The 24,390-nt window shown below is 36.4% G+C and overlaps 1 protein-coding gene across 19 annotated transcripts in view; it reads left to right on the plus strand.

The window, feature by feature from the left end:
* Window positions 1-24,390, plus strand: part of LOC134528164 (paired amphipathic helix protein Sin3b) — a 101,861-nt gene that overhangs the window by 50,365 nt on the left and 27,106 nt on the right. For all 19 annotated transcript variants that reach the window (XR_010074359.1, XM_063361521.1, XM_063361520.1 and 16 more), the window contains exons 11-16: window positions 2,255-2,412; window positions 2,583-2,703; window positions 3,064-3,207; window positions 8,859-9,096; window positions 10,616-10,809; window positions 21,807-21,990. Coding sequence is in view for 18 of the 19 variants with exons in the window: in XM_063361521.1 (XP_063217591.1) it covers window positions 2,255-2,412; window positions 2,583-2,703; window positions 3,064-3,207; window positions 8,859-9,096; window positions 10,616-10,809; window positions 21,807-21,990 (1,039 nt within the window). In the remaining variant the exon portion in view is untranslated. The remainder of the gene's footprint in view (window positions 1-2,254; window positions 2,413-2,582; window positions 2,704-3,063; window positions 3,208-8,858; window positions 9,097-10,615; window positions 10,810-21,806; window positions 21,991-24,390) is intronic.

The raw sequence follows: 24,390 nt of genomic DNA on the forward strand, positions 1-24,390 counted from the left end.
TATTTGCCTACTGTCGTATGTAAACATACGTTATTGACTCCATAGTCTATACAGTTTCCTTGAGCCATGGACGGTACTTGATCATGAAAGTCTGAACATTCACCACTATCGATATGTCACTATCGATACGGACCGCAATTTAAACATCATGTTGCTTGGTATATACTGCTGGCCGTGTGTATAACCTAAGGCCATAAAAAAAATGCAATCGCGGAAGAATTCTGCAGTCATGTTTATATTTTTATTTTTTACCGTACCGTTTTACGTTGATACTTGATATTGATACCGAAAATGATTTATTTTTAACTTTAATGTTGGTTTTATTAACGGAAAATAATCATTTTCTTCTGTAATTTAATGTGATAACCACAGCACAATTCATTGTTTACGTTTACCGTTTCATGTAGTGACTTGTGAACGGAAGTTGTTCGTTTTTAACTTTTTAATAATTTATCGTGTATACTATCGTAACAAGTATATTTTATTTTATTCGATCTACGTTACGTTGAAGATATGTCAATTATTTCAACACGCAACGCAAAATGCTGCCTCAATATATTATATTACCTAACCTATTTCTTGTTTACAAAATTCTCAAATTCCGAGCCAAAAAAATTATCTCGAGACGAGATCGAGAAAATTTCTGTCTCGACTCGTTCTCGATGATGCCGAGACTCGCACATCACTACTTTTTAGCGATCTTTTATTATTGTTGACAGTGTAGTAAGCACCAAACCAAATGACCGTGCCACATCTGCATTTCTCCTTCAATGTGAACTGCTTGAGTTTCTTTTTATCTTTTTGACCATCCATCCTGATTAAAATATTCAATCAACAATATTGTTTGCCTCGCGCCACGTCAAACGTAAACAAACCTCGCATCCATAGATAACCATAGCGCCGCACTAGTAGCGCGCGTTGCGAGCATGGCTGTGCCAGGCGACATTCCTATATTCATGGCAACACGATTAAAGCGTGTCGGCCATGTTGTGACACAAAACAGTTCAAAACTTAACCTGCATAAATTAACATTGGATTTTCTATTACGTATGTAAGTTCAAATATAATTTTTATTTAACGTTTGTATCTGCGTTAATAAAAACATTTAAAACGTGCTCTACAAATAACCAAAAGCTGGCGCAGCTAAAAACAAGTCTTGAAGAGGGGTGAGACAGCAGTCGATTGTTTAGGTCGTCTCGTGCATTAAAGTGTGTGAATCATGGAGGAGGAAGAATGGCACGTTATACTGTACTATGATTATATGAATCGTTGAGACATTCTTTGTTTACGTTTTATAGTTGTTAACGATTCTTGAAAGCGATAAAAATTAATCATAATATTCATTTATATTAAAGAACTCCTGCGCAAAAACAATTATGTAAAATTTTCCTGATAACTGGAAAAGAATGGTCATTATATTGAAAGGTAGGATACGTTTTTAACGTTAAAGTGAAATATTTTTATATTGTTTACATTGGTGTTTTGAGCGGGAATTTAAAATCATACGTTGAACTGAAAGATACGTTATTCTGAAGTACGTTGTAACGGAATTTCACTGTATTCTGCCCTGTGATGATAACCAGTATCGCAAGGGGGCTCCCTGCTAAGCTGTCGGAGGGAAGGCATGTGGTCGGCTGCACGTCACCCTTGTGTGTTGACATGCGAGGGAGGCGAGGCTGCTGGATGTGTTCGCTCTGACGGCAGTGTGGAGGTAGTGTGACCCTGTGTGCGCAGATTATGAGATCTGAGGGCAGTTCTGCAGTAAGTTCAGAATGATGCTTGGCTATAGTGAGTTCCAGGCCCTATATTATGAAATCTCTTACAGATAGCCATCATGCAACATGTGTTAAAGTTACAATGTTCTGGACTTTTCAGCCACTATATAAATCTATGTCAGTTATAAAAAAAGTACATTAAGAACCAAACATATAAATAACCTAAGTAAATGGGCCCAGAATAAGAATTACAATACAAGCGCTAAAAAAAACTAATGTAACTAAATAAATTTATTCATCTTTCAAGCCAGAACGAAACCAGTGGTTTCATGATTCTTTTGATTCAGTAAAAAAACAAGAATTTTCTTATATGAAAATGATAAAATTTAAAAACTAACTAGACATAACTAAATTATTTGCAAGAGGAAAAATATACATAAATATATATTTAATATTAAATAACCAAATTGAACTGTGGTAGTTAGAAATGTTTTTATGTTTTTATACTCTCACTGAGAAAGCAAACCCCTCTGTTCTAGTTGGACGTTGTCATTGAGACAAATGCGTCAACAATACGGGTGCTGGAGGGTGTCAATAAAAAGCTCCAGCGAATGTCTTCTGAAGATGCTGCCAAATATCGATTGGATGACAATTTGGGAGGATCTTCCCCCACCATTCATCAGAGAGCTTTGAAAAGGTATGTATGCTATGAAACTTTTTGATTCTTCTAAAATAATGTAAAAGTATTAATTTTATAAAGTAATATTAAAAAATATATATATAATTTTTAATAGATATTTTTACTTCAACTGAGTTGGCATTTTTTTTAAATATCTATTGTCTTACAATGTAATATTTCTTTTTAAGGATATATGGTGACAAGGCACCAGACATCATTGAAGGTCTCAAAAAGAATCCAGTTATAGCAGTCCCTGTGGTTCTTCGAAGGTTAAAAGCGAAAGAGGAAGAGTGGAGGGAAGCAAAAAAAGTATGTGGAATTCCATTTCATGTTTGCATTTTTATTCTATTATTATTAATTGTGTGTTTGTTTGTGTCTTATATCTTTTTTGTGAGATATTACTTAATTTTCAAAATTGGCATTTTGTCCAGTTGTAATGGTAGGCAGTTTTCTCGTGTATAAATGTGAAATTGAGTCCTTAAAATTTTTGAAGAAATAATGAAACAATGACAATTGTAGGAAAAGTCTTCAGACTAAAGTGACATCAAAGTTAAGAATTTTGCAGGTGTAACAAGTTAATGGAAAGAAAGCAGAGGTGGACACTTTACTAGGGTCATACTTTTAATAACATTCTTGTGCATTGTTTGATAAGCAAAACTTCTATTACAGGGCTTCAACAAAATCTGGCGTGAGCAAAATGAAAAATTTTATCTCAAGTCTCTAGACCACCAGGGGATGAATTTCAAACAGAATGACATCAAAGCATTGCGCTCAAAAAGTTTATTCAATGAAATTGAGAGTCTTTTTGATGAGGTAAGTGTTATTTGAGCCTTTAAAATTGTGTTGGGTGTTCTGTTTAGTTAAAAGTATGTATTTAAAGTAAAAAAATGCGTAAATGCGTGAAGAATGTCTGTAGTCAATCATTTATTATTATTATTATCATCATCATCATCATCAAAATATTGTCTTTATAAATTTAAGAACTAGAAATAAATGTAATTTCTTTTTGAGTAGTGTAGTTCTTGATGATTTGATTAGTCTTTACCATCTTGGATATTAAAATAGCTAGCTTAACATCCATCAACTGTTATAATAAGGTGGTATTTGCAGGTGTAATATTACAAAATTTATTTTAAATACCACTGAATAATGCAAGTTCGACCAAATATTAGTTCATTTAATAATTGGTTGAGACATGTAAAATCTTATTTTGTTTCCCAATAACCATTTATGTATTGTGTTCCATATACCTAGACACAATTATTTTGTTTATTCATTGGGTAGCAAAGTATACTTAAAGCAAATATACATCTGCTTCATTATGAAGATTTAACTACATTATCAACATGCCAGTTATAAACTAGAAGTGGTTACCCATTAACTTGAAACCTGCAAAGGATGTGACCTCATCAACCATCAACCAATGAGCTTGATTATACATTGTGACAAGTCGCAATGTGCCTGGCTAAGCCAATTGTTCCTTGCATGTACAGAAAACATAGAATATTCCATTGGAGGTTGCAGGTAGTGGGGTGTAAACTTTTTTTTTAATTACTGTTGATTCAAAACTATTAACGGTCATTTTCAAATATAAAAAGTTTAAATTTAATGTGTGTAATTTATTTATGAGGAAAACACAATTTGTTCAAACAATTACATAATTTACCATAAAATAAAAACATTTAAATTTTGCCATTCACTCCTCAGTCCTGTACTTTCACAAAATAACTAGCAGCCTTGTCTAGGTACCGAATAAACTGGAATTAAGTCTTGTTGAACCAACGTGCACCCAGTCCTGAGCCACATTTCTGGGGCCTTAGAAAAACGACAAAGTTTGAAATTTACTGTGACATGGCCCTGGCACCCATACATGAAATAATGTCTATTATGCACTTTACAATTTTTTTTTGTGAGCCGCCAAATGGTGCAACCTCTTGCCACAGCACTCGAAAAACGACTGACGAGGCTACACAACTACATACCACCACATAGGAAACAGGCAGCTCATGACACTAAAATAGGGCCACGATTATATGGTGAATCGCTAAATCGCTAAATTTTCCGTGAATTTATATGGAAAATGCAAAAAAAGTGATTTTTAAGAAAAACCGCTAAATAACACCGAAATTACACAAGTATCTTATATTTTAATGTGAAAAGTCATGAAGCGAAAACTACATACACTAGAACCCTGATTTTACGTATGCTCACAGTTCCACGGATTGCATTCGTAAAATCGCTGCCTTCGTAAAATCGGGGGTCGTCCATTTTGACCCCCCCACCAACCAGAAGAAAAAGATTGGTTTTCGTTTGTATTAAATGTTTCTAGTATTATTCGTGTGTATTTGGTCATAAAAATAATATACTTTTAAATATTATTACTATTAACGCAACAAAAAGAAAACCCCCGACGGAAGCGCGTGAACATGGAATGTGTGCTGACCCGCCTCGCCAGCCGGCCGCCGGCGCCACGCAGACGGGCGACCGCTCACTCACTCGCCTGCCTTCCCTTCCCATCCCCGCGCTGGTCTACCGTCTGTCGCGTAGCAAACATTAAAGATAATTTAATGTTTGCTAAGCGACAGGATACCACGTTAATTAAACCTGCCCGCCTTATACAAACTGTTATTTCTACGATTGCGTGAATAGTCCCATCTTCCAGTTGTGAACAGTGTGGAATATTAATGCTAATAGCAACAGAAGCTTGATAGTCAATACTTGCCCCGGCCCTGGTTGATAAGCTGGAAGAATTTCCTGCCTTGCATTTCTACGTGCTTCCTCTAATCAGCTTTAGGGCGCCGTCTGGTCAGCGTATGTGTTAGTGAAACGGGATGATAAGAGCAACGCTCAATGGTAGTTCTAGCGCGGTAAAACCTCCTAAGTGCAAGGCTCTGAACTGGCGCGCAGTCATCTCGTTCCTGTCAGATAACTGTGAAATTTGAGCGGAAAAATAAAGATAAAGGTATAATGCATTTCCCTCTGATACTTTAAAGAAATTTGTAACGTGTTTTTTACACCTAAAACTTCGAAAACATGCCGTTTAGCCATTTTTTCTCCTCTAAATCCTCTTGATCCGATATCAAAATAACCAGTTGGGCATTAACAAATTCTAAATGCTTTTCATAAACGGACTCCAATCGGATATCTAGTGTAGTTTGGAAATCGTGTAGGTTTTTCGTGGCTGTGTGCGGCACACGACTAGTTGCCATGCGTCACGCGCCGAGAATGTTGTCCGACATGAAGGGCGAGTATAGTTCATTTGCGGTAAAAATGAATACTTTTACGGCCCTGCTAAATTTTTCCATGAAAGAAATTTTAAGTTTCAGTGATTTTCCAGCAGAAATAATGTTGTTTAACAAACAAATTGTATCAAAACAATTAACGGTAAATGGCTGTCGTGGGGGCCCTTAAATTTTTTTCATTTTACCAGAAATGGACTATACAAACCTGGCTTTCGTCGCACGCAGTTTGGAGAAGGGGAGGATGGATGTTGACAGTTTCACATGCCAAAGGACGTTGAGGGAGGAGGGGGAGAGAGACAGAATGGTTTGTATGCCTGGGAGGGATGAACCTTGAAGTCTGGGCAAGGGAAGGAGAGGTAAGCCGTATGACGTCATGCATCAGCTGGTTGGAAGGCAGCTCATATCCTTGTGCTCATCATGTCATTCAGACTAAACAAATTGCAGTCTGTAATTGAGGTGCTGACAAAAGGTATAATGCCAGAATCAGTTGACAACATTTTGTCAACAATGAGAACTGTACATACTGCAGAACTGAAAGAGAAGTTCAAGCATACAGCAAATTTGAGTCTGCTGAAACTTAATGAACTGATCACTTATGATCCTTCTTTGCAACTTTTTACAAATATTGGAGCACTTTTTGACCCTCAGAATATGGGAAACATTAATGTGGATGATACAGAATTCTTACAGCACACCCAGACCCTACCTTTCATCAAACAAGTACCAAAGCTTACTCTAGCAGGTGGATATGTAGCCCTGAAAAAAATTGTCGCTAATGAACAACAAAAACCACACGTGAACCATATCGACGACGTGATGGAGATTTTGTGTTGAATAAAAGCAGATTACTCAGAATTTGCAACAGCCGCCTTGAAGTTGCTCTGGATACCAACCTCAAACGTCTACTCTGAACAGTCTTTTTCAAAATACTCTTTAATTGTTAGTGACAGAAGAAGATCGCTGAAGCCAGAAAATGCAGAACTTTTAAAAATGGTAGCATTTTCGTAATTTTTGTGTAAAAGTTTGCATAGTAAAACTTTCTGCAGTTTCTTATTTTAATGTGTCATCCAAAAAAAAAAGGAACTGTGATGACCTGATGAGCGATGGTCCTATTTAGGAGAAAATGTTTAACCAGAACATTAAATTGTTGATTACATGTGATTCTAAACAACACAATAGGCCCAACTGCTATTTTTTATGTCACAATTGTGAAATATATTGTGTAAGTACCATGAATAGCTTAAAAAAACCATATTTTTTTAAAGACGAAATAACGACGAAATGTGCGGTTTTAAATGACGAATTCGGGTTCAAAATAAAACCATATAATCTTGGCTCTACTAATAAGTCTTTTCTGATTGACTCTAACAAAACCTTGATAATTTTACGGTTTCCCTGCTGATTTTCCCATCATAAGAATGTACACAAAAATCACCAGAAAGTCTCGACAACTGATCGACTGTGTGGAAAATTAGTCGCCATGTTGCGCAGCTGTCTTTCGCCTTCCTTTTCCCAAAACCACTTACAAAATTCTAGAAACATGATGAAAGCTTCTAAATAAACCCAAACATAAAATAAAAGCACTTATGAAAATAAATAAAATGCTGAAAAATACAATTATAACACTAACCTAGTGAAAACACCATGGTAAACACATCATTTGCAGTTAATCCCTAAATAAAAGTTAATTACTTCCTGATATTTGTATGGACGTGTATTTGCTAAACTGTAAATATTAACACATTTAATAAAAACTTAAAATATGTTCAAGTTCTGTTTTGAAATTTTGAAGGGAGGGTTATTCTAAACAAATATTTTTGTTTATGGTAGAATACATGGGTGTGAGGCTTATTCGAGGGCATGCCAGGAGATTGTGAAACAAATATTCTTATTGCTATCCCTGTTTTTATTAAGGAGAGGCTAAAAAAAAGTTATTTAAAGCATGGAAGTAGGGGTGTGCGGGATCCCGACGCTTTGGGAAAAAAGTCGGGAAAATAGGCTTCCCGAAATGCCGGGCGGGAATTTTATTACTCCCGAATTTTTCGGGAAATTGTTTAAAAATTTACAAATGTTTACTAATCATGTGAAAATGTTTTCTATCAATTCAAACTGTTTTTACAACAATATTTATTATGGATTCGTACATTTTTGAAGGGTTTCCGTACTATTTAAACGCAAAACATCTTTTAAACTTATGCCGATCGTAGCGACAGCTGTGGTGTGCAGTGAATTATGATAATCGTTTACACATATCTAATTGGAATATAAAAAACGTACATGGAGTACCTTAAATATTGTATGCGTTCATAAATATATTTCTTCAAGGGTACAAATTTTCAAGATACGTGAATAGTCAGTTATAAAACGTTATTGCCGTCACCATCGAATACTTAACCTAAAACCACTGTGTGTCCATAGACACAAACAAAACACACGCGCAATCCAACCTTTTCGCCAAAGATATAAGAAATACTAGACTTGCGTTTCATAACGAAGCGTAACCGTTCTCATTACTTGATATAGTGGCGATGTAGAGAACTGTATTGGCACTTTGAAAAATATGAAATCACGTAGTTTTATACCACTGCTCACGAGTATCTAAACATCTATGATTTTGCTTTGGGAGAAAAAAATAGTTGTTTACTGTTTAGTTTGGCGGGCTTTTTCGGCTGACGTTACGTTATTTCGGCTTGGGCAAAGTATCTGTTCCTATTTTCGATGCCGTTGTATATTAAAACAAATTAGCAGCCTAAAAATAATGGATGTCGCAACCGATCAGCTTGTTACTTGTAAACCTAAAAGTGTTTGGAAGTATTTTGAACGTCTGACAGACAGTAAATCCCTGGCAAAGTGTGTCGTGTGAAATTTTTTTTGAGCTGCGAGCATGGTAGCACGTTTGGCTATAAAAAAAATAATTTGAGGATGCTAAAAAATATGAAGTCGCCGCTGAAAAAAGGGCAAGTGAAGCAGTCAAAAGAAATAGCAGCAAAAAAAAAAACAACTAACTTTGCAAGAAACGTTTAAATGGCCATCTCATATTATAATTAAAAATTTGCCTTTTTATTTTATTTTCCCGATCCCGTCCCGTTTCCCGCGGGAATAATTTATTTTTCCCGAAAATTTCCCGCAGTACAAAAACCTATTCCCGCACACCCCTACATGGAAGTATTAGAATGAGAGGTTTCACGGGGTACTGGAACAGAACGAGCACTGTGGTTGCAGAGGCACGAGCAGGCGGACGAGCGCTCCACAGACCCGTCCGGTCCCCACCTTGTGCTGCGGTACAAGGACAAGAGCGTGCTGGACGACGCAGCCAACCTCCTCATCCACCACGTCAAGAGGCAGACCGCCATCCACAAGGAGGACAAGCAGCGCATCAAACAGCTGCTGAGGCACTTTGTGCCCGACATGTTCTTCCACCCTCGTCAGGAACTGAGCGAGGACGAGCGCGAGGACGATGGTGAGTGACTTGTGGCGTGCCCTTGGGCCCATGATGGCCATGCTGGGCTGTAGAGAATTGGCTGATTATCGAACCTCGGCATAGATTCGACAGGAATACGAAAGAAAAATTAACATACAGTTCGTGGTATTTAAAACAAGTTTGAATATGTTCTTTGATCTGTCATCTGTATAGCCTTTGAGATTGTGGATTTTTGTTTTTTGTTTGTCTTAGAAGCTGGAATTTGGGATTCCAATAAGTACACCTCAGACTTGCTTCATTGCTTTCCTTGCACATCGTACGCATAGGTGCCGCTGTGTGCTATTATGCTACCTTGACGTGGTTTGAACCCGGGACCTGCGCGAACACCCTATAACGTTGTGCTCTGATTAGCATTGCGTGGCGGTACAAATGCCACTGGCGATGTCTGGCTGGTCACTTCCTCAGTCTGCACACCGTCAGCTCACGTGAAGCGGCGCACGTAGCAGCTTGGTGATGGCATGGTAGATGGTGGGCGGGTGGGGCATGTCTGGTGGTTGGTACGAAGGGGCGCGTGGCTAATGACAAGGCACGTGGGAAGGAGAATGTTTTTCCAGTCATTGCTAAGCAGTCTTAAAACTGCTATCTATAGTATTTTCACTGTTAGTTCCCTGACAAACTTTTCATAAGCTGTTCAAAGAATAAATGTACTGATAACTCTGAGGGTTATAAAAATGCTGGCAGCGCAGTAATGCAACTTTGCAAACAAGGCCAACAGTCGAAATCCACTCCAAAAAAATGTGAACCAGTACTGCTAGATTGGTGCTGGATTACAGAATTTGCCAAACATTAACATGCTGGATCAAAGGCATTTCACTGTGTTGTTTTGCTGATGGTTTATGCTGTCTATAGACACTGTTTCATTTTGTGGAATTAATTGGACTGCTTTTTGGACTTGAAAATCTGTTTTAATAATTACGTGTGTTTTGTTATCGGCTGTGATTGGTGATGGGAATTGTTTGACATGTGTTTCAAGTTTCCAAAACTGCGGCATGTACCCTTTTTTGTAAAGAATTATGTTAAACTTCTTTTTAAATTTCTTAAAATTCTGAATCTTTCATGTATACATAATATAAACTGGGAGTTGGGCAGTATAAGGAGTTTTGGTGGGGGAAATTTTGGATAGGAAAAAAATTTCCTGCATAAAAGGAGACAGGATTGGGAACAAATTCCCAAAATTTGTTATTTGTTGAAAATTGTGCATTTTTGATTGTCGGCACTATAATGGTAAGTTAACATGAAGTGCTTCTTTGAAAATAGTTTGTTGGTTTGGTGCATGAACATGCAATTCAGGATACGGAAAATTTAATTTTCCACCTGTTTTAGGAAAGAAAGGTTCCTGTTTTATCCAACAAATTGGGATATCACCCAGCTCTAGTTCATATAAATACTATACTTTTATTTGAACACACACAATTTAAATTGTGAAAGTACAGAGATGATAAAAGCAGTTTATTGGGAATTAAATGAACTGTTTTTTTTTTTTTTTTTTTTTCCCCAGATGAGAAGGATGAAAAAGACGATGTGGACATGGAAGGATGTACAAATAGCAATAGTAATCTCACAGTTCCTGTCAGTTGCGGGCTGAGGGGCAGGAAGGCAGATCCCGTGAAGAAAGAGCCGGACGCTGGGGGAGGAGACATGTCCGACAATGTGGACATCAAACCCCTCCCCCATGCTCTTGCCTCGAACCCGGTAATTTTTTACTTGGCATTGGTGTGTTTGTAATGGTTGTCTGACCCGTTGCTTTGGTGCTGGATGTATGCTGCTGCAGTTGGCTTGCCTTCCCTCCTTTGCAATTTGATACTATTTTTAGCCAAACCTTGTGGCATGCAAGATTGGTCCTCTGTGGCAAAGTTTTTTTTTTATTCCATGTTTGCCCACCTTAAGACCTTTGGCTAATGCCAGACCACAGAGAGTTCTTTGGTTTCTAATCCTGAAAAATGGAAACATTGAACAAATATTATGTGCTCATTAAGACTTTGCACTGCTAATAGAATATAAACCATTTACAGTGAAACCTCATTAATACAAACCTGAGAGTACAGAAATATACCCTCTTTGTAATAACGAGGTTCGTAATAACCATACTTTCCCACGTTGCACATACATATTGCTTACATAATGTCAAAACAAAGGAATATGTGCATTCATATAGTACTATGTACTACAAATCTGCATAATAGCATTCTCTCAAGTAAAAACCATCATTGACCTCCATAAAAAGGTAACACAAAATTATTTACAATTTTGAGTGGTATGTTACTACAACTTATAACATATCTAATAAATCACTGAGAAGATTTAGGTAAAAAAAAAAAAATTTAAACAATTTGGTTTGCTTCTTTTTTATATATACAGTAAAACCCCTTATTTGCACTTTTCAAGGAACCCCAAGGAAAAAGTGTAAATTGCGGGAAAGTGTAAATTGTGGGAAAGCACTTTTATTGGCAGTTAATGCTAAATTTTAGCTTAAAAAAATGTATCAGCATTTACTGGTGCTACAAGACAAACAATAGTTGTTTACAACACATTTAGGGCACTGCAAAAATATAATTTTCTTAAATATAAAAAACAATGCAACATAAAGCCTACATTAAATTTTCTCTAGTACAGTTTTATAGGTACATACTAGTATAAATTCAACACTTTTTAAAGAAATCTGAAATTTTTGTTTGACTTTTCTTTTGTTCAGTTTGTATGGTCTGAATTTCTTTTTCCAAGGAATGAAGTGCATCAACTGCATTTTCACTGTTTGGTGCACTGAGAATATAATTCCTTAGAGTCTGTAGGGCTTGAAGTGCATCGATCGTCGTCGGTATGGGAGTTTCCACTTCCGAATCATCATCTTCACTACTTTCTTGTTTTTCTGCCAGATGACTATCAACAATGTCCTCCACAGTCTGGACTTCACAAGTTACAACATTATCATCCAGTTGTACATAGTCAGTGAAGTCTCCATTTTGTGAAAGTTGCAGATATTCTTCTTTCACTTTATCTGCTCCAGGCAAGTTTTCACTGGATCCAGCACTCTGTCCACTGTCAACAAAGAAACCAGCTTTCTGGAAACAGTTGGTTATAGTTTCTGGTGTAACTTCCTTCCATGCTCTTGCTGCGAAATGTAGTGCAGTTAGTAGATTTATTTTCATTTGTGTTGGGTCCTTGCCATTGTCCAGCATGGCAACTGCTCTGGATACAATGCATTTGCGGTAATAGCACTTGAAAGAGTTGATGATGCCCAGATCTAGGGGCTGGAGTGTGCTTGTGCAATTCGCAGGGAAATACACAATCTTCACATTCCTCAGCTCTATGTTTATTTTGTGGGCAGGGCACTGATCAATGAATAGCAAGACATTTCGGTTACGCAGCGCCATTTTTCTGTCAAAAGCTTGGATCTGTTGCTGAAAAAGAGACCCTGTCATCCAGGATTTATTGTTTGCTTCATACAAAGTTGGCAAAGTTTTAATGTTTTTAAAACAACGTGGTTTTTTTGATTTGCCGATTACAAACAACGGAAATTTTTCAGAACCATCAGCATTTGTAAGTAAGAGAATGGTAATGCGATTTTTGCTCAGCTTGCCACCATGGCATTTTTCCCCTTTAAAGCATAATGTTTTATTAGGCAATACACAGTAAAACAAACCTGTCTCATCAGCATTGAAAACATCTTTAGCTGAGTACCCCTCCAACTGTTCCTTGAGCGACGTGTTTTTCCAAACATCAGCAGTTTCCTCGTCCACACTCTTGCTTTCACCACACACAACCTTATAAACAACATTATGGCGCTGGCGAAATCTGTCTATCCATCCATTAGAAGCTGAAAAATCATCAATTCCAAGCCTCAAAGCAATGACTTTTGCTTTCTCGCGTAGTACGTTGCCATTGATTGGAAGATTTGAAGAGTGAGCACAAATGAACCACTCATTCAACAAACTTTCAAGTTCTTTAAATGTAGAGTCTTTCACGTACTTGCGCTTCTTCGCACTAGGCCCGCATTGGGCAGCATTTGCTTCAATAGAACACCTATTTTTAATTATTGTGTTTAAAGTACTAACAGGAATATTCAGTTCCTTGGCCAAAACCACTCGGGTACCCACATGCTTGTCAAACTTCTCAATAATTTTAATTTTATCTTCAATAGATAAAGTATTTCGTGGAACTTTATACCTATCCATCTTCAATCAAAATCTTGCCATAAATAATATTGTGAACGATAAAAAAACACGTGCTAACCAAAACGGACGTTGACTAATGTAAACAATGAAAGCCATCATAGATATGTACTGTACATAATGCAGCACTACTAAATATACGTACTGTGTTTGAGCGCTTTCCGGTAGTATCGATAGCTCAGCGCTTCGGACTATGCTCTGCTATGAGAGTGCTCTATGACACCATAAATAAAACAGTTTGTGGTTCTGCTACGAAAGTTCTCTATGGCAGCAAAGATTAAAACGTTAGTAGAGGAGAGGCACCATAGAACTTGTCGATACATCAAAACGAAAGGTTACAGACAATAGGCGAACTACTTCAAACTTTTCACATCTATGACTAACGTGACGAGTATTTACATTTTTACCGTGTTTTGAAACGTACATTCCTGGTTTTTTGGTTACGTAGCGGTGTAATTTCAGGGAAAATGCAACACGAAAGTTAATGTACAATAAAACGGACCTACATAAAATGACGTTATTTGTGGGAAAACGTAAATAACGAGAACGTAAATATGAGGTTTTACTGTATGTACTAGCTGTGCCCGCGACTTCGTCCGCGTGGAATAGTGTCTTCGAGGAGCATTTTTAATTGAATTGTAATCAATTTGCAGTGAATAATAATAATCATGAATTCGCAGTGGAAAAAATCAGTATTTGCTTACGTGTGGCTCAGTAGTCTGCCCTCACGTGTCTGCCTGTTTGGGTAAGCACACTTAGGTATATTTCCCCATCTACACTGCATCGTACCAAGCCGTGCTCAGTTCCCCCCCCCCCCCCCCCCCCCCTACCCGCGGCTGCACAGCGCTCATTGTGTACGGCGCGGTGCTTGGCAAGTTTCTTACTCACGTTAACTTCAGTTTCACATTTTGTAATGACTCCGTAAATGTTACATCAGAATAGCTTTAATATTTTGTCTCTTGTCGCAAACTAATAAAACATTCACATAAACCTTACATATTTCCATACAAACTTTCATCCCCTATTCCCTATTGTTATTTTACACCCTTGAGGGTAAAACTGTTCCAAACTTTGAATGTCATATTTATTTATATTGAATCAACATCCTAAAAAATAAGTTTCAAGCTTCTAGCTCTAAAATTGACGATACTTCCATACAACTCTTTATCCCCCCCTTTCAACCCCTTACAACCTTTTTTTCGCAGTAAAAAGTAGTCTTATGTCCTTTCTCAGGCTCTAGACTATCTGTGTGCCAAATTTAATTTAAATCGGTTCAGTAGTTTTGGCGTGAAAGTGCGACAGACAGTTACTTTCGCATTTATAATATTAGTAAGGATGTATATAACTTTTTGGACAAAGCCACACAAGTAATCAAAGGCTTTGATTGTTTCAACATCAGTATTGCTGGAAAGTGTAAATTGAGGGAAAACTCTTAATTCCTCTAATACATAAGTACCTCTTTACCTGTATGTATTCTTTCTTGATATATTTTTTAACGTTACATTAAAGAAAAATTTAATGTATAATAGCTTACTATGTAATACTCAAGCCATGCCAAAAATTCATGGCATAAAAAAACCACGAAAATCGTATTTTAATTTTTAACTTGATATACCGTGTTTTATCGCATAATCGTCGCACATTTTATCCTAAAATTGAAAATTAGGGGTGCAAATTTATGTGAAAGATGCATTTATTGTTAGGTCAAGTTATTTATAAAAACAAAACATATTCAAGGAAAATACATTCAATTAAAAAGTAGAGTATACTAAAGCACGCCAAACAATTAAAATTAATAAGTCATGCAACAAAAACTTTTTGTTCAAATTTAAATAGAAAAACCAAAACTGTGATGCGAACGTGAGTCGGAGTGCATAACTATCATAGTACACACTAGGGGTGAGCCGATGCCGATTGCTGATTATTAAGATAGGCCGATATTGGTCATTTTTGTTATTTGCATGATCGGCTTCATGCATGCCGATCCTTTTTCCCGATTACCGCTTTCTGAAGACAAAAAAAATCTCTACGTAACACAAAAGCGCCGACATATTTTTTGCTTCAGAACTGTTGCTTGATGTTTTAAAGTAACATTTACGTTACTTACGTGTTTTAATCTTTTCTGCAGACAAAAAAAAATAAGTAAAGTTATTCTTAAAAAATAAACATTCATGAAAAGTACGTTTGTTAAAAAAGAGTAAACAAAAAGCACACAAAATCGTTTAATAAGTCATGCATAGGGGCCTGTTCTTTTCTCGATCGCGATTAAACGACGATAAACGCGAAATCACCATAAAGTACAGTTTTTACACGAAATCGCCATAACACAGCGTTTTTACACGAAATTTAGTATTAAAACGCGAAATCGCAGTGTTTTTAAGCGAAATTTAAATACTGGGCAAAATACTTGTCTCGTCACTGATAAACAAACACCGCAACATGGCCGCCACTGAACATTATTCATAAATGCACTAAAGCAAACAAAAGCTTACACACGCTCACATTATAATGTTAAACTCAAAAATATACTTTAAAAATACGTAAAACTACGGCGCTTATTTTCCTTTCCGGCATAATGTTTGGATAGATAAGACAAACAGGTGAAGTTTTAAAGCCTACGTACACCGCTCGGGGCACTGACATCAGCTTGGAACAGCGACACCCGATAAATACAAAAGCAAGCAGATGATTGGGCGAACGGTGGCGGTGTTTGGAACAGCCTTACGTGAGTGGCCATACCACGTCAGCTGGGGGCGCTGGCATATAGTTGGAACAGCGTCTTAATATCAAGCAGAAAGCATTTTAAATCGCGCCAAAAAGCGGAAAAATGTAAACAAACATTTATTTTCGAATTGTGTGACGATGATGATTAGTTGGTCAACAGTGTGTTATAGATTTTGTTAAAGGGATTAATAGATTTCCAGATTAGTTTATGGGAACAACTAATAATAAGTGTCTAAATCAAAAGTTTGTCATATAAATATATGTAACCTATTTGTTTAGGGTATTCAGTAATGAGTAGTTTCAAGTAAAATTATTTAACTTAGGTAATTTGGAGCATATTTTACAACCAACTTAAAAAAGCACTAATCGGTCAAAAAAATCGGCATGATCGGTACCACATTTCTGCCATCGGCATGATCGGCAAATGTGGTGATCGGCTCACCCCTAGTACACACCACTAGAAAGCGTGGGCTATAAATGTAGTTAACTCGGCACCATACAGAGAGCGCGTGCATTGCATGCAATCGATGAGCTATCTGTATCGATATTAGACTGCGCGTGCTTTATACGGGAATCAACATAACCAAACATGAATGATGCCAACTAGCGCTGGCTACATTTTTATAAGCGGTACACAGCGGCAATGAAGACGAAAAGATAAAGTTTAGAACGTTTGAAAATATCTTTATGAGAAAATTGACTCATCAGACAACTTTGTATTTCTGTTAATTAAATAAGTAAGCTGTAATTTCCAAATGAATATTAGATATCAACTTCAAATACATTGCTTTATATGGGAAAATTACCTACACAAAGCGCTCGGAATCTAAATAATCATGCAACGTTTATACGAGAAATTTTTACATCCTAAAATAACTGCGACGATCATGCGATTCAACACGATACTACATTTTGTAGGCAAGTAAGGTATTTATTAGTGATGGTTCGAATCCCATTTTTCTCGAATCCGAATCTCAAATCCGAATCCCAAACAGTACCTCGAATCCACCCCTCGAATCCGAATCCAGTTCTCAAGGGTTAATTATAAAATAATTTATAAGTTAAGAGAAAAAATTAAACATTATCCAGAAATATTTAACCCTTTAAATTTTTATTTAAAAAAAAAAACAAGGATTTTGACACGGTCTGGATCAAGACAATTCCGTTTTTGGTCGCATGTGTTTCCAGCAGTGCTGAATAAACGTTCAGAGAACACTGTCGCAGGTGGTGAACACAATTATTTTTTAGACAGTTTATGTAGCCTGGGTGAACACGCAGACTGAGTTTTCCAGTATTCGAGAATGTTTATTTCTGGATTAACTGTAGGATCACGTAAGAATCTGGTCACTTCATCAATTGCTGTAGAATCCGACTTGGTGGATTTAAGGCATTCAGGCATTATCTATTAGTTCAGTGATTCATGTATCCACGGAAATCGGAAAACGAAATTCAACATCCGACGGAACAATATTTTGTAGTTACCAACTTGACATTTGTTTAAAGTCCCAAATGAAGGTAAACGCAATGGAAACTGAAAGGTGCCATCTTGGCTTCAATGGTTTTAGGCCATAAGAAATATTGTTGTGCGTCTTATAAAATTAAGCCTCACTAAAGCATAGTGATTAATATGTCCGAAGTTAAAAGTGACGGGGTGATTTCTCTAGTTTACCCATTAAAATTTTTTATATTAATATTAGTTATTTTTTATGTTGCTCAAAATGATTGGCTAACAAATTCATTGGTTGGCCATCATGGAATTCTCAGATAATACATATTTTAACATTGGTAGTCTACACAAACCAAACTTGGTCCTAAAAAAATTCATAAATAGAACGTGTATCAGAATATTTAAAATTGAATTGCGATTAAAATAATAATTGTATAGTGTATTAATTTTTGTCATTCATTATTTCATTATTACTACATGTGCGACCGTAACTTGTGATGAAAGTCGGCATTATTGTTGTATTACTAAGTAACAGATTTCTCAGTAAAGTTATTAAAAAAAAAAAAAAAAACAAGATTCATATTTAGTCTAGATCCTAAATGTGCTTTATTTTATTTGTTAGCAATAAATATGTGATTTATGCCTTATTTAATGCCAATGTTTCGACAATGCATCCATGTTCATGAATATAAAGTAAGTTTCCCAAATCAGTACATGGTTCATAATTTTTTTTATATAATAACGAATTAAAAGTACAATACAGTAGAACCTCGTTAATCCGTGATGCACTAATTCGGGAATCGGATAATCCGGGACGATTTTAAAGAGAAGAAAAAAGCGGCCAAACTCTGCAACGCTGTTTGTACCGACCCTTTGTGTCGCCCCCCTTTCAGCTGTCACATTTGTCACTCTTTAAACTTGAGGGGGATGTTCTGACTTCTGCTTTTCCCCGTCTCCCTTTGTTTGTTTCCACCCGCCAACGCACGGCAGGCGCCTGGCATTCGGCTGTACGAGGGGGAGGGGGGAGGGTGCAAGGTCAGCACGATCTTATCTTTCTCTCTTCGGCTGTTGTAAATGACCGTGAACTAGGGCTGGGCGATTAATCGAAAATTACGATTTCGATTCGATTCCGTAAATAATCGAAATCGTTTCTTCTTTAAAATTAAGATTCGAAAAATTCGAACTTTGTCTAGGTCATTTGCATGGTGACAATTTCCACACTTTCCGTTAAATTGCACATAAACTTTGTATGTACGTAAATCCTCAACGAATATTCTATTTAGCGACGTTCTTCATATCTACGAACTTTGGTTCTGCCAAACACTCATGATTCATAAGCAATATTTACCTCCAATCCTCTAAATAACAACTCATTTTGTTTAAAATGGGGAAAAAAAAAATCTTTATTACAAACGGCCGAGAAACACATTAATTATGCAATTGGAAAGTCCACGAACCAATCGTCCAATAAGTTTCATTTCTGGGCTGTGAATATAACCTCAATCACCGAAAGCGGTAAATAAACACTACCTTAGCTTTATAGATATGATACCGTCGTGCACGCAACACTTCCACAAAATGGCTGCCGAATTGTCTGCAACTTGAGCGCTAATGGTGGCAGACTTCAGTACCACGGTATGGACATAAAAAAAGTCTGATTCTTCCATCGAAGCTGTGCAGTTGTTTCACTTTATCTGTGATAACAACTTTGTTTTGGTTCTGGGTTCCGCTTTAATACGATTTTTTTAAGTGAGGATTTTTGATAGCTACACATGTGGTAGTTGTGTTCTTTTTCTTTGTCTTAACGTATATGCCTTCACTGCAGTATCACAGATGCGGACGACATTAATGGAAAATGCAAGAGCGTTAGTACTGTGGAAATGAGAAATGATCCATCATGTTAATTTTATTTTGTCACGTCCTCACGTCCAATACCGTGTTGAGTTTCTAGTGTGAAAACAATCTTTGTGCTGATTGTAGAAATGAGTGAAAACGTGAAAGTTGCATTTAAGGGCGAAGTGCGGTTTGGTAATTTTACGAAAAAGTGTCAGAAACGCATTCAAAATGCAAAACATGTGGCAACAAACTTAAACAAGTTCATGGGAGCACAACCAGCATGGCTAAACATCTCGCAAAACACACTGACGTATATTCCGAATTTTTAAAATTGCAATCTCAAATGAAATCTGTGGTACATCCATCTTCATCTGTACCCAAACAGAAAATTGTCCAGCAAACTGCATTTTCTAGGTTAGAAAAATATCCAAACGATCATCCCAGAGCAGTTTCCATTAGGTACCAGTGCAATAGGCAAAATGTTGGCAACAGATCTTCAACCATTCAGCATGGTCCAAGATACAGGTTTTAGAGACCTCATGTCACTGGTTGAACCAAAATATAGCATGCCTGACCGTAGAACATTTGCAAGGCGTGTAATTCCAGATCTTTATGAACATCATCTTGAAAGAATAAAAACAAAACTGGCAACAGACATTGACGGCGGAGTAAATTCCATAGCTTTAACAACAGACATGTGGACTTCACGAAGTAATGATTCTAAGAATGTTTGCCTACATTGTTAGAAATTTTTTTACACTTGTTTACCTTATGCATTTGCTCTAGAATTAAAGAATCGAATTGAAATCGAAATTTCAATTTTTTACAGCAATTTGAATCGGAATCGAATCGAAATGAAATCTGTGGAATCGCCCAGCCCTACCGTGAACTAATGGCTAGGCAGTGCTGTATTTTTTTAAGCCGAGACACTAATTCGAAGACGGCCGGCCCTTAACGTGAACGGCATTAACCCAGCTGCACGCCGTTGTCTGAGAAGCTTGACAAGACTTCCGGGCTTTTAATCGCTAGTCCGTGATTATCTTTTAAAGTACTACATTTACATCAATATTTTTCCTCGAATCCCGAATCTTTTCCCTCGAATTTCGAATCTTTCGAATACTAGAGATTCGGTGGGATTCGAGGATTCGACCGGCCCATCCCTAGTATTTATACTAGAGGTGGGACGATACCACACTTTCGATACTCGATTCTGTATTGATTTTTCAGTTTGATACTTCGATACTTTCGATACTCCAGGGAAAAATATTTTCCCATTAAGTAACAATTATTACAAATAACATAAATTAGTTTTAAAATATATAAATTCAATCTATCATACCATCATTGTCAGATTAAACTTAAATACATAATGTGTAAATAATTGCATTATATTAATGAATTAATCATATGAATTGATCATTATATATACATATAATATAACCACCAGAAATGTAAAATACAGTCCATAATCAAGTAAAGCTGACATGAGAAACAGTGGCCTTACAAAATGTTTGAAGTCCTTTCTTGGAGGGGGGGAAAAGTCACCAAGCCTAAATTAATAGAAAATCAGAAATTTTTGCTTGTTTGTTTCATTTTACAAACAACTTTATGCAACAGAACAATTTTAAATAAAATTTTAACTTGAGAAACGTAAAATACAAAACAATCCGATCGTAAGAAAACGATAACAAACCGGTATATTCAGTTCAAAGATTAATGAATGCACAAAATATGAGATCCGTGCCTTGGTAAAGCGCGTGCACCATTTTCATAATCATTGCTAGTTTGCGCCACTAGTCTCGCTTGGTGCTGGCCATAGATGTTACTAGCGAAGTGCACAGTCTTCCTGATACTATCCATATCTATGGTTCGATAAAGTTATTTTCTTACGTTTGCAAAGGTAAACAATGAACGTTTTTCAAAATAAAAGCATTAATTAAAATGTAATTTATCAGGAGGAATATATCTAACAAAAAAATTTGTGAATTTTAGGACTTTTCCGCTTCGTAAAAATGTATGAAACGGGAAATTAATGATTTTATAAGTGTATGTTCCGGGAAAGTAAACCATTGTAAATATAGTAAGTAGTACTTTCGGCGGGACCAAAATTAATCGGCGTATGACACGGGAAAATGTATGAAACGGGAATGTATCATCGAGGTTCTACTGTAGTTGTATTTTGTACGATGGCGACTCAAAACTTAATTCAATACAAATGCAAAAGCATTCCGGTATCGAAAAAATGTATCGAACTTACAGTTTCGATGCTAGATACTTTGCGATACCGTCAAGTATCGAAGGTATCGAAGTATCGAAAATCCCATCACTAATTTATACGCATGAAACCCTAAAATATTTGTATGTATTTTAGTTTATATTTAATTCCTTGATTGTTTGTATTGGCTCTCTCTTCTCTGGGAGAAAATGTTATGATTAGTAAAAATTCAAAATATGTTCTGCTGTACCTAGCAATAATTCAATTTGTATTTAATGTTCTGGAATGTGCTGTGCAGGATGAATGTTACACCCTGTTCTTCGGAAACAACCACTGGTACTTGTTTCTGCGGCTGCACCAAATCCTCTGCGAGCGGCTAACCAAAATGTATGACCATGCAGTAGCGCTGGCTGCGGAAGAAGCCAAATACCAGGTCGACCGGAAGGAGTCCACCGCGGTGGCGCTCAGACTTAAGCCTACAAGTAAGTGGGTTGGCTGACTTGTGAGTCTGACTCACATTTTGATGCAGCTAACACGTACTACAGTGCCTTGTCAGTTACGTTCAATTGTGTTGGAATAATCCTTAGAAATGAAGTGAAACTTCCTACCTGTTTATGTGTTACATATATTAGTCTGTAAGTTATTACTGGTTTTTGTTTTTCTAGCTTATGAATTTTTTTTTTGTGTTTGCAATACATCTTTGCATTAAGATGTCATGGATTCTTAGTCAAGTAAACTGGTTTTTGTAATCTGCAAGTAAGCACTATCATTTTAAGTTTTATTATTATTTTTTATTTATGAAAGTACTATTGCAGTAGAACCTCATTTTTATGTACTAAGATTTATGGATTTCCGTGATTAACTTCTTTTTTACTTACACTGTCAATTTTCCCTATACAGTAAGTCCTTGGTTTACGTCGGGGTTACGTTCCTGAAAACCGCGACGTAAATAGAAACGACGCAAAATGAGCCATGTTTCATGCCACCGGTCGACCACGGCCCAAGGTCGGCCGGAAGCGCTGGCATACAGACGTGACAACGGGCAATTTTATCAGCAAATTACAACAGACAGCGTGGGAAACAAGTCCAACTAGTACTTCTCAGCTTTATAGAATGGTTTTTTAACCAGCTGCTTTATTACCTTTATTGATTGAAATATAAAAACAGATATATAGTCGTTTGGAAGACATCTTATGAAGAAAAAATCATAAATTGCAGTGTGCTGATACTGTAGGCCTACTACAAACGCATTTAATCACGATAAAGTTAACAACGGCACGTTTAAAACTCCGGCCAACTCGATGATATCATAGCGACTGAAGTGTAGAGCTGTAGCAAACCGTATGTATTCGTTACTGAGTAACGGGTGCGGCATCTAGTAACGAGTAACAAAACGTTACACACGAATGGATTTCGTTACTCACATTTTTTGTATGTTTTACGCATGCGCGCGCTTATTCGTTACAAAGAACAATGTTTGTTTATTAATAAAAGTATAATTTGGAAATTCGTCGTCCAAGTTTTTTACTTTTTATTAAAGATATTGTGTGTGTAGACAAAGTTTGAGATTGGAATAGAAACAACGTAAGAAAGTATTTTTTACAAATTATAAATATGTATGTTTTTGTTTTTTATTATCGCGTATTTTCACGTTTTTTGTTCTTATCTTAAAAGAGATATTATAATAAAGCTGCTCTAATGAGATTTTATTGTTTCTTGGTTAACAAAAGTTGTTAATTATCAAATACTTTTAATTGTTTATATTCGATTTATTATTATTTACGCGACGTCATACTGTACGCGTACGAAATACGACTCGATTCGTTGCTGTTACATAACATAGCATGTTATGCGGTATCAGAAATAACGAGTAACGATACGAAAGTAACGAGTACTAATTGTTATAGTAACGAATACATACGGGTACACTTTTTTTAGTTACTTTTACACCTCTACTGAAGTGCCAAGGAGTTGGACGAAAAGGGGTAGGAGAAAATGCTGTGTCATTGCGGGAAGTAGATAACACTTCTACGTGCGAGATACGTGGGTGGCCGAGCGGGCGGGCTGGTAGTATTGCATCACCGCGCGGAGAGCAGCGGAGAGCAGGAAGCGTCCCTCATGATGTATGATAAGATAAAGCGGTGAACGTGTAGCTTACGCTACTACATAGCATAAATTAACTACCGAAGGAAACAAAGAATTATAAACGAATTATATACAGTTTTTTGGTTAAAATAAAGATTTACGGTCATTGTAAACGACGTTAAAGTGAATCGGCGACAACTTAAATTGAAACATGAGTACCCAAACATTAGCGACGTTAATCCGAAACGACGTAAATCGGTACGACGTAAATAGAGGACTTACTGTACTATTAGTGCATTATTTTCCCGCTTTATGTTAATGCAATTCCCACAATTAACATTGCAACAGCGATATATTTAATAGCAAACCACCAGGAAAGTTTAGATGGAACAATAAAATTTGAAAGTAGTGACGGGTATAATCCCATATTTCTCAAATAGGTTGTTTTAAGAGTTAAAAATAAAATAATGTACAAGAAATACAAATTTTAAATTGGCAATTCCAAATGATTTTACGGTATTTTAATGTTGCTAACCTTACCAGACCAACCCAGTTTACCATATCACGTTTACTTAACCATTTGATAAAATAAATAAATAATATTTTAAAAAACTAAAAAAACACACTTTATATAGAAAACCAAACTAAAATATAGAAAATAAATTTTAATAAATTTGAATTAAGAATAGTGTAAAACATTTTAATAAATATGAATTAATAGTGTATACATAAAAAAATTTATTTTATTGACATATCTGAGTAGAAGGATTATCGTTTCGATAATATCTTAAAAAGCA

The sequence above is a fragment of the Bacillus rossius genome, chromosome 1 (genome assembly GCF_032445375.1).
Source record: "Bacillus rossius redtenbacheri isolate Brsri chromosome 1, Brsri_v3, whole genome shotgun sequence".
NCBI classification, from domain to species: domain Eukaryota; kingdom Metazoa; phylum Arthropoda; class Insecta; order Phasmatodea; family Bacillidae; genus Bacillus; species Bacillus rossius.